General features: G+C 39.1%; 2 protein-coding genes across 2 annotated transcripts; both read right to left on the bottom strand.

Annotated features, from left to right (window-relative positions):
* Positions 1-387: 387 nt before the first annotated feature.
* Positions 388-935, bottom strand: LOC104441545 (pathogenesis-related protein 1). Its single transcript, XM_010054695.3, is given in 2 exon segments — positions 388-633; positions 636-935. Coding segments are annotated over 2 exon segments (495 nt in total). The 5' UTR covers positions 901-935; the 3' UTR covers positions 388-403.
* A 7202-nt stretch (positions 936-8137) lies between these two features.
* Positions 8138-10374, bottom strand: LOC120296193 (probable LRR receptor-like serine/threonine-protein kinase At3g47570). Its single transcript, XM_039317884.1, has 2 exons — positions 9864-10374; positions 8138-8328 (listed from the first exon to the last, which is right to left on the bottom strand). The coding sequence occupies exons 1-2, from the start codon at positions 10372-10374 to the stop codon at positions 8138-8140; spliced, it is 702 nt and encodes a 233-aa protein (XP_039173818.1).
* Positions 10375-11721: the final 1347 nt, after the last annotated feature.

Genomic DNA, 11721 nt, shown 5'->3' with positions numbered 1-11721 from the left:
AATGAATAGTTATATTGCCAAGACGGCCATTGCTATGTACTACAATCGATAGAAACAACAAATACAATGAACTCAAGTGTAAATTGCGTAACAGAGATCGTGCTTAGCTTCTCTTTCACAGTGTGATGAGGCTTCAAAGGGATAGTGATGTGCTTGAGAGCATGGAGCTGAGGATGTTAGACAAATGATCGAAATTTCTTTCACTTGAAAAAAAGAAATTGCAAAATAAAAAAAGAAAAAAAATAAATACTGAAAGAGGTTAACTTTTTCTTCAGTAAAGAGATTTACATGCATCATTCATATGATGTTATTTAATTTTGGTGCATCAAAAGCACTAGCCTCATCATAAGGAGGCATTATTTTGACATAATAGTTCATCACCCGACATACAACTTTTTGTAATTCAATAAGGCTTTTGGCCAACAACATTCCCAGGAGGATCATAGTTACATGTGACTAAAGTACCGCCCGTCGCACATTGGGCCTTTGCGCATCCAAGCCGAACAGAGTTGCGCCACACCACCTGAGTGTAATGCCCACAGACCTTTCCCGGTGCACATGAATTGGAATTGTAGTCGTAGTCAGGCTTTTCTCCGACCCACATGTTCACCGCTCCGGTGCCAGTAAGATCGGGGAAGCCCACGCAAGGTTCTCCCCATAGGGTCCGCCTGAATGAACGAGTTGCGTGCAGTCGCTGGCATGCTTGTTGGCGTAATCCCTGGCATAGCCAGCGACGGTTTCGTCCCACGCCATCGGGCCCACACCAACCTGAGAGCGAGCCGCATTGTGGGCGGCGACATAGTCTTGGGGCGAGTCTTGGGCGATGGACAGAGGGATCAATGCTAGGGTTAACGCGACGAGAAAAATAAGATGCAGAGGGATTGTCATACGGGAACTCATGTTGTGAGAGACCAAAAGAAAATTGGCGAAGGAAGGATCTCAGTTGATTGATGAAGAGAAAAGCAAAAGCTAAAGGGGTATTTATTACGGGTGTAAACGGTTCGGTTCGGTTCGATTTTTTGAAAACCGAACCGAACCGAACCGAACCGAACCGTTAGAAAAATCTTCCGAACCGAACCGAATACGAACCAAACCGAAATTTTAGTTCGGTTCGGTTTTTCGGTTTTCGGTTTTTAGCCTTTGGTTTTCGGTTTTTGTTTTTTTTTTTTCTGTTAAACTTAGATTTCTCCACTTTTATTTCTCCATTTTTATTTGTTGGTTCGGTTTGGTTTGGTTAACCGATAAAACCGAACCGAACCGAACCGAAAATTTTCGGTTTTAATGAAAACCGAACCGAATGAAAACCGAACCGAAAAAACCGAATTTTTCGGTTCAGTTCGGTTCGGTTTTCGGTTCGGGAACTGACACCCCTAATATTTATAGGGTGATCATGTGGAGTAATCTGTGCATGGAAAAGTCGAATGTTCAAAAATAGGCTGCGATGACTAGAGTTGCCGGCCAAATTGATTGATGAACGAGTATTGCCTTCATGTGATTATTTTCTCTCTTTCCACACAAATTTTTTTATGTATGTTGTCGCTTGAGTCACGCAATAAAAGCCGAAACATCAGGCTGAACTAGTCAAGCTGATGGATTCTTGACTTTTCTAACTTATGTCTGCATGTGAGCGAGTTTGGAAAATATTGAATATGTGAGGGTGATGATTATTTTAGGTTATTATTAGAAATTTTGTTAACTTACGAAGATATTATATGCTTTGACAAAGCAATAATCGGTAATTGAAATTGTGGTACATAGTTATTGAGGCTAGAGAAATGCTAAGTGTACTAAAAATATGCATTAAATCCACTTTATGCGATTGTAACAGTCCTAAAATTACTATCTAGTTGAGCTAACTCCTCGTCCTAGGATGGAGGGGATAAAGGAGGTCTACTCCCAATCCCCATGTCAATTATGGTCCCATCCCTTCTTAGAGATGGCAATACTACAAACCACTCATTCACATGAACTCTATATAATAATATATAGAGAGGGGGGGTTTAAATCTAAGTATTACATTTATTTAGTATAATATACGAAAACAGCATCCCAAGATCTCCATAAGTAAAATAAAAAACACATATAATCAAGTAAAGAGATTTGTGCACCTAATTTCAAATTCACCATTCTTCTCCTCTATTGCCTTCTATATTAATAGGTCAATGAGACTATCTATCACCCTTAATGTTTTGTAAACGCTCCTTACGTGAGGATATTAATGCTTTAAGGTTAGAAGAGAAACTTAAACACTATTTATAGAATTTTAAGCCACAGACCATCTCATCATAAGTCGGGCCTTACTCAGATTATATTAACTAGTCCCATGTTAAACTAATTAAGAAATCTTATATCTTACGTTATTAGACCAATTCTATAAAACGATAAATTACAATATTAATTAATATTAGCGCACATTAGAAAAATCCTTACAATTAGACCTAATTGTTGAGTGAGCTTGGTTTGAACTTCTAGGAGCCTTCCCCAAACCCATACAATAGGTTTTGTTGATGCGCATGCAGGTCGCCAAATCCATGATTAGACCTACACTTTATATAAATTTGAAAAGAGAATATAAATATTGGTGACATAGCTGATATAGACTTGTAGTTTACTTTATGATGGTTGAAACTATGGCTTAGGCATTGACTGAGGATGCGGGTGTTTTGTGCATAAGAATGTATCACTACCGTTGAAATACTATCATCTATTTTGTCATGAGAATGTATATTGTCCATTTGAAAATATATTCATATTACAATAAATGCAATCACTTTGCTCGAACGGATATAGTCATTCATCCATGTTATCATCGCTATTGTTATGTTAGGCATGTGTCACGCATGAGCAAATAATGAGATAATTATACATGGAAAGAGATTGAGTAGTTATATATGAAATGGGTAAATATACAATAACGGAAACAAGGGTAACTAAGAAATCTAATATTGTGAAGAGATACAAAAAATGGATGGTTATTTCTGAAAGATAAGGGTATGAGAGAAAGAAATTAATGACAATCTAGGAAATTTAAAATTGAGAAAAATGGTGTTTTGTTTTTATTTATATAGATATAGATAAATGTATAAGGGTCAGATCAAAAAAGAAAAGGATAGGTATACATATTTTTTGTATGACTTAGAGGCTTGATCGTATTTAGCCGGCCAAAGTGAACTAGCGCAACAACCACCCATTAAAGGTCATGATGTCGTAAATTTCGGCTGGTAATTGGCGTTTACCAAAGCGGCCTTGATTATCGTGCGAGTTTACATATAAGTAATAAGCTGACTAAGGAGCTGATGCTCGCACGGTGACTAAAGCCACTTGTGAAAAGTTTTTCTATTCCGAGTGTTTTGCTATGTACAAAATAACTCTATTCCTGAAAATGTGGGTCTTTGTCGGTTCTGCCCTCCAATATTCGCTCAACATATATTCCACCACTTGCTTTATGGGCGCACAACCGACGAAGACCCGCAATTTCAGGAATAATATTACAATTCATTGCACAAAAGATTGATGCAATTCGTCATCTTGGCTTAGCTACTATAAAATAGACATGAGTGTGTAGATCAAGAACAAGACATTAGTTCTTTGTTTTTGTCTACCAACAAAGCCAGATGTTAGTCCAACATTGTAAGTTACTAGCATAAATAATTCCATCTTTGGATCACGCATCTAGTGTTTTGACCCATGTCTTATCCGATTGTTGAAGTTAGTATTTCATGGATTCCGAATTTACTTATTAAAGACGGGTTCCTCTCTATATGAAAAAAAAAAAAAAGGAAAGAAAAAGGATAATGGTCTTATGCTAGAATTTAGATTCGCTCCGGATAGATAGATTTAGATAAATATATATACATGTATATACATGTATATACATATATATGGATCTTATTATGTTCAGTTCCTGATTCTTGGTGTTTTCAAACTAAGGATTGTTTGGAAACAAAAACTACCTGATTCCTGAGTGATTAAATGCAGAACCGATCGAGTAAAGCTAGTTTAGTTCGGTTCGTAAATTGAATTAGTTCAATTGCTTAATGTATCCAACGGAACACAAAAGATGAAATATTGGAGGCAGGAGCCCTTTAGTTTGTCTATTTGCAAGATTGTTAGAGATCAAAAGCAACATTTTACATCAACTATGTTATCCAATCCCAATGACATAACTGTCTTATTAAACAGATAGTATAAATTCGTGGCTCAAGCCAATCAAATTCAGGAGTTCAAAAGGTTTTAGAAATATAAATATCATTAAGAGAAGAAACGGTCTAAACAAGAAAGTTGGGTCTCTTGGGAATACAGAAAAGTCAACGTTTTTCACGAGGTTGGAGATATGGTGGAAAGCCACGATGGGAAGAGCGACATCCCCAGAGGAATTTCCGCGGTTTGATTTGTCACGTTTCTCCCTTTTTTTTTCTTGGTCAATAGTCTTTTCCTAAGATATGTCCTTAAACTGTTTCGTCTAAACTCTGTAATGGAAAATCTCGAAAGTATTCCCAAGAAAAGGATTTCATCTAGAAACTTGGGGGGCCTTAGGAGGTGAAGGTAGATGCCCCATCATATTTTCGAAAATAACTATTGCCGGGTAGGCAGATATAATAGCCTCTCATGTCTGGGGTGATAAGATAGAACTCGGAAAGGTTTGCACAAGTCTTTCAATTGACTTGCCAGCCCAATAACCTCAGTTATTTTGTCTTGCCCTTCTTAAACCGTGGAAAACAGTTTGTGATGGGACAATGACAATAATAACGAGATGAGACATATATTTTCTTATCTTTTTATTTTAGAAATTACGTTGGGATATTGGGTGATTTGTTTCAACTTTTAGTAGTTATTAATTTAGATATTTAATATTCAGTAGTATAGATTTTCTTATTAGTAAATCTATAGTATGTCTTATACTTAGAAATTCATTAGGTTTTCTAATACGAGTATATATTGTGTTTCTCTTGTAATTTAGCTTAATACAAAAAAAAAATGATAAATTTCTCTCTATATGTGTCACGCGTGTATGCTTCACCTGTGCGTTTGCGAGTTACTTGCTCGTGTAGCAAATTGCGAGTTTTCCACTACGTCGATTGGTATCGGAGTGGAAAGATCATGGGAACACAATGTTTGGAGACAACCATCTCGCAAATGAAGATTCAGAGGTGTAGGATCCTTGACATTGATGTATCTCAAGAAGCTATAGAACGATGACCAAATGCGACGATTATTCGGTTGGAAAGCCAAACATGATGACTTCGCGGTCCCCGCCTATGGCTTAAAGAGCTCGGGTTAACAAAGTGGCGCGGGTGGGATGTCGAGGCCATGGCCAACCCTTGCGTAAACTGGCTCACGGCAATGGGGTAACCGAAGTTTTGTAATTTAAATTCGAAAGAAACATTCTGAATTAGAAGTCATCTTCAAAATAATCAAGACGTAAAGAAGGCGTTGGTGATGACAAATGGTCATAACGGCCGGAGACGATGGCTAATGGTGAAGAAAGAGAGAGCGTTGGTTGGGTGATTGGGTGAGAAGACTTGACAAATATTTCTGGACGAATGTGATCAGCACACCAAGGAGTGCAACAAAATATGCATTCATGTTTCCTTTTTGATCTTGTCCCATTTATGTGTATGTTAACTCTGTATCTCTAGTGACCACCGGTGTTCCATTTATGTGTATGTTAACTCTGTATCTCTAGTGACCACCGGTGTTGGTGCCATGACCACAACAGAATTTCATTGGCAATGCCACCCAAATTCGATCAAGCATGGCTTCCAATTGATAGTGAGCTCTCGCTTTTTCCCTTCCTTTTTCACTTCTCTCCACCTGGCCCGGCCCGCTCCTCGTTTCCTGGCCCGGCCCCCATCTCCTTCCTTTCCACTTTTCCTTCACGCCTCTGCAGAGAACAGAGAGCGGAGGAAAGGACGGCGTACGCGACAGAGACAGAGGAGACAGGGCGAGCGTCGCACCGGAGTTGGTGGTAGGGGGCAGACCGTTGGCGACAGCTGGCATGGCAGGACGCCATGGGCGCCGGCTAGAGAGCTTAAAAGGGAGAGAAGGGGAAGGGATTTTTTGGGGGAAGAGGAGAGAGATCCGAGAAAGAGAGCGGCCAGAGTTCAAGCGAGGGAACAGATTTGGAGGGAGAGACCGCCTGCCAGCGCGTCGGAATCGCGGCCGATGACCCGCCGCCGTGCCTCCTGTCCCGCGCCAAAACTCCAGTAAGCCTGACCCTATTTTTGCCCTGTTTTTGGGCGTGCCGGGCCGGAGCTCGCGGCCTCTAGCTCACGCGAGCTCCGGCCCACTTCGTCCTTGTGTCTTGTGTCTGTGTTTTTGTATGTTGATTGTCATGAGTCCTGGAGCGACTTGAGCTCGGCCGGTTCGTTTTCCTGTCATTTTAGACAGTGCAATCTAACTGCTCGATGAAATGCTTAAGTTAGATCCGCTTTGGTGTTCTTGGTTCGGGGCTGAATGGACGTTCCCGCGTGTTGTTAATCTTATCGTTTTGCTGCGATTTCGAGCTTGACGTTGTTCGGGGCCGCCCGTGGCTTTGTTCGCTTTGGCCCTGTCGTTTTTCCTATTGTGTTGGTGCCGGCCGAGTGGTGTGGTCCTCGGCGGGCAGCGGGGAGGTCGGCCGACGAGTGGCGGTCGGAGTAGAGGACTGATGAAGGGTGGTGGCTCGGCGGCACCTTGAGCTTTGGCCCGAGGCTTGTCTAAGAAATTCGGAGCTTGGGGTGAAGGACATCGCTCGAGAAGGGGACGTCGTGAATAAGACGACGCGGAGAAGAAGGGAAGAAATAAAAGAATAAAATAAGGAAACTTAAAAAATAAAAAATAAAAAAAAAAAGAAACAAAATTTTGGATCAAATGGCTGGGCTTGAGCGTCGATATGGTTTCAGTGGGTCTAATGAGGCTTCGACTTAGGTTTATTTTATTGTGGGTTGGGCTTAGTTTTTATATTTAGACTGGGCTCAATAGCTGAGCCGAGTCCAACAATGAACCCGAGCCGACGAGCCCGGTTGGTATATTATATTATATTATATTATATTATATTATATTATATTATATATTTTAAAATAATTAATAAAATATTTAGAAAAATTCAGAAAAATAGAAATCTTTGGGAAAATCTTAAAAATCGGTTTTTGAGTAGTTTCTTTTTAAAATGTGTGAAAATATTTGATAAAAATTATGCTCAAAGTTGAATAACCTCTTAGACCTTTAGCCCAAGATTTGAATGTTCCATAAAACGATTTCAATTGCCAATTGGTTGCGCACTTCTGATATGTTGAAGTTGGTTTCCCTATAGCCTACTTAGCGTTAGATTCTAACTTTTCTTTGCAATTTATTTTATACTTCTTTGGTTGTTGATTGTTATTTTAATTATTGTACACCTGCATCACCATCTCATATATTAGTGGATATGTTTAAAATCAATCCAAACCGCCTAAAAAAATGAACAAGATTATGTACCACGCAAGGACACTGGTTGATTAATTAGTGTAATTAAGTCATCACTCATAAATTCTCTGATTGCATAGAAAGTAAGATATACTATCATGTCTCACTTGGTTTTTAATTGACCCCAATAGGCGAGTGGTGACTCATCATTAGAAAATTCTTATAGCTTTAATTGAAACTAAAATTAAATACTCCAATGTTGCGTAGGGCATGGGCTTGGAAGAGCCTATGCTTAATTAAGGGTTATAGGCCCGCCTTTTAGGCATTATACCTAAACTTATGTGTTTTCCTCTCCAAGAAAAAAAGGTAGATTGCGACAACTATAAATCCATACATCCATTTTCTATGATTTTAAAATATAGATATTGGTGTCATCATTAAAAACACACATAATAGGTATGGGTAGGCACACTAGTTAGGGAAACATTCCTATCAATTTGCTAGCATTGCCTTTGCAAGACGATTTTCTCTACTAGTGAAAGAGTTCCAGATGAAATGAGAAAACTGACTTAGCTACATACCTATCCTCCTCTCCTTTGTTTCGTAACTCACCTTGATCAAGTGTAATTTCCTGATCGCCTCGGTCATGTCCATTCGATCTGATGGTGATTCCATTGAACATTCGAGTCCAACTTCAAATACAGAGATAATGCAATCTTTGATCTTGATCTCTTGTTGTCGATCACTAACTTCACTCCAAAGCCTTAAGTCTACGATGTCCATTGCTTGATCTCGGGAGAGCCATTAGGACGAAGTTGTGGAGGTTAAGATAGTGCGCAAAGGCCTCTTTAGTGGGTCTCTTTCCAGTGAACATCTCCAATAATAGAATGCCGTAATCGTATATATCCCCAAGTATGGAAACCTCATGTCCCATGCCATACTCTGAAAATTTCATTAAGACATTAATAGAAAAAAAAACATACACTTTTTATTGAAGTTAATTGTTTAGAAAAAGTTTCTAAGTCACATGGGATTTGGTTTGATGTCCATTTGCAAGAGCTTGCCAAGTACAATTGTGAGGGCTCTCGCCAGTTGCGCACAACATAGAGTGATGGCTTGCAAGCCCTCACTCACTTCACAGTTTGGCTCGTTATGCATGGCAGAGGCCAAGTGATCCTCTGTCGGAGCAAGGTAGATGGTCATAAAACCCTATATTGGTTTTTTCTTTCATATCTCTTTGTATGACTTTCATTTAGTTTATTGGCTATGGTTGATGTTTATTGCATGTCAGATGCTAAGTGGTAAAAATTGTCACAAAAGTTGGAATGCATCGACCGTAGAGAAATGAGATTTTAGGATGTAAAAAGTGCGCCAAATACCACTTAACAACATATGAACTCTTCTTTCTCCAAAACTACTAAGTGCACCCAAAGTTGTCACATGTTCGCTAAAAGAAATTGCCTAAACATCAAGAGTGACTTTTTCCCTTCGTAGGGTATAGGGGGAAAATAGAAAAAAATAAGAAAATATATGCAATGAAGGCCTCGGTGGAAACTATTTAGTGCACTTAGTACATGTATTAACTAAATTTGAACCGCTGGTTTTGACTGGAAACACATGGAATGCACATGAGGCTCATCATTTTCATGATCCGGATTCAGTTTAATGCCTATACCACACTATTTCTTTTCTACAAGAAAGAATAGAAGAAAATGCCTAGAAGACTAGGGAAAAAGAAGAGACTTGGAGTGATTTGTTATTTCTAATGGATTTATACTTGTTAAATGCATAAATTTATCTAAATATGCTCTAAACAAGAAGTTTAGGGGAGTGAAAGTCGGATGGAGTCCACCATGCTGTGAATTAGTGTATGTTGTGTGATATTATTGTGCATTTATGGGTTTAAGACCTTGGGCGGATTCAGACTTAAATGTCATGTCATCTAAACAAATTTTAGAAATATGGAATTATAGGTCAAGTCAAAAGGAAAGGATCCACCATGAGGGGTCAATTACTTACTGTCAAGACCTTAAGTCATGGCTTACCAAAAGTGAATCACAAGTTCTCATCAATTTCTCATACTGTGACTTTATGACAATATTAGACACGATCCATTTTCACGGCATCAACATGGCATGAGATAGATTACAAATTATAGAAAGAAAATGTAAATGTGATAGGACACAATAGGCTTAATCTATTTATTGGTACGAATTCACAAGTTTTGATAATATATATATTGATCAAATTTAAGATGATTTATTCTCAGCTTAATTTCAATACGATTACAAAATGCTACTATTAATCTTTTTGTACACAAACATATATATTTTCTTTTTTGGTTGAAGCTATTAATTAAAAAAAAAGGGAAATAATGTTGTCAGAATGAGGTGTTAGAGCATACGAAGCATAACATTATATCAAGGATGTTATTTGTCCAATGAAAAACTAATCGAGAAAATATGATAGATTCATACCAGGAGGCACATAACCAATGGATCCTCTGACTACGGTTGAAGTTGAACTACCTTGGTCATGAACTCTTGTGGCTTCAGCAGACACCATTGAAATGATCTTTGCAAGCCCGAAATCTCCAACTCGAGCCACCATGTCATTGTCTAGAAGCACATTACTTGGCTTCAAATCTCCGTGGACAATTGTTGAATAACAACTTTTGTGGAGATATTCGATCGCATTAGCTATGTCAATGGCAATGTGTAACCTCTGCACTAGTCTCAGATTTCTCGATTCGCCATGTTCATCATCTCGCCCTACAGTCCCAGAGTGCAGCCACTCCTCCAAGCTCTCATTAGCCATGAACTCATATATTAGAGCTTTGAAGTCATTTCCATGAAAGTCCACACTCGAGCAGACACTTAGTATCTTCACGAGGTTTCGGTGTCTAATGGTTCCTAGAGTTCGGCATTCGGAGATAAAGCTCCTCGAAGCACCTCTTTGCATTAGATTGAGCACTTTCATTGCCACCATGGCACCGCTATCAAGAATCCCCTTATAAACTGTGCCGTATCTCCCTTTACCAATCAAATTGGTCTTAGAGAATTGGTTAGTCGCTTTCAAGAGTTCTTCGTAAGAAATCCTCAAGAATTGGTTCTCGAAAGATAATGAAGTGGAGGCATTGGTTGTCGTCTGCTTCTTTTGCAATAGGAGATAGACAAACATAGGAGCAACGAAGCTAAACATAACAAACTGCCAGCTACCACATATATAACTTTGGTCTTGGAGCTTGATGATTTACAAAGAGGAAGCTTTAAACCAGGAACACCTCCACAGAGTTCTGTATTTCCATAAATCCATACAAAACTTGCATTAAGAAAAACTCCACCCTCTGGAACTTGTCCTTCTAGTTGATTGAAGGACAAATTCAAGTACTTGAGTAGTAAGAACTCTGCGAGAAAGCTCGGGATTGGACCAGAAAATTTATTATTGGAAAAGTCTAGCTCTTGTAGACCCCGTAATGGAAGTAAAGCTTTGGGGATTTGACCATGAAAAGAATTAGCTTCTAAGTGAAGTCGTTCCAATACCAAGCACTCACTAATGGACGTCGGAATTAAGCCGGTCAATAAGTTGTGAGACAGATCTAATATGCCAAGATTCTTTAAAGATCCAACTTGCAATGGAAGAGATCCACTTAAATTATTATTTGCTAAACTAAGGACGATGGACAAGGAAGAAAGACCCATGATTTCGATAGGAATTGAGCCAATTAGGTTATTGTTTGAAAGATCAAGCACAATTAGTTGCCTGCAGTTGCCGAGACTTTGTGGTATGTGGCCTTGGAAAATGTTGGAGGCAAGGTTAAGGCCATATAACGACGTAATGTTACCAATCGAAGACGGTATCTCTCCAGTAAACCTGTTCCCGCCTAAAAAAAGTTGGTGCAAGTTGGAAAGTTCTCCGATGGAATGAGGAATGCAATCAGTTAGAAAATTATTACTTAAATCCCAGAAAGACAAGTTGAAGAGATGTCCAAGGGCTAAAGGAAGAGATCCTTGGATCCGATTGTTTGACATGGAAACCCACTTAATGGTGGAGAGATTGGAGAAGGATCTCGGAAACGATCCGTAAAACAAGTTCATCCGCATTTCGAGATGTGTTAAGTCGGAACAATTAACTAAAGAAGAGATAAAACTCAAGACATCCTGCAATTGGTTATCTCCCAATGCAATCAAATAAAGGCCCTTTAGCCTTCCTAGATTTTTGGGTATTGGCCCATGGAAGTTGTTTTGGCCAAGGGCAAGCTCTCCAAGGCTTGTGACATTCGTTAACGCTGACAAAATCATCCCGGTGAACAAGTTATCATGGGCGCCAAGGCGA

Source organism: Eucalyptus grandis, chromosome 7 (assembly GCF_016545825.1).
Source record: "Eucalyptus grandis isolate ANBG69807.140 chromosome 7, ASM1654582v1, whole genome shotgun sequence".
NCBI classification, from domain to species: domain Eukaryota; kingdom Viridiplantae; phylum Streptophyta; class Magnoliopsida; order Myrtales; family Myrtaceae; genus Eucalyptus; species Eucalyptus grandis.
Note: the sequence above shows the minus strand (reverse complement) of the source record. Positions and strands in the feature narration are given on the sequence as shown.

What these genes read in the sequence shown, in the direction of transcription:
- LOC120296193 (XM_039317884.1), bottom strand. Translation starts at nt 10,374, where the DNA reads ATGGTGGCAATGAAAGTGCTCAATCTAATGCAAAGAGGTGCTTCGAGG. An exon ending in CATTGGTTATGTGCCTCCTG is followed by an intron (nt 8,329 to 9,863) that starts GTATGAATCTAT and finishes TGAAATTTTCAG; the next exon opens with AGTATGGCATGGGACATGAG.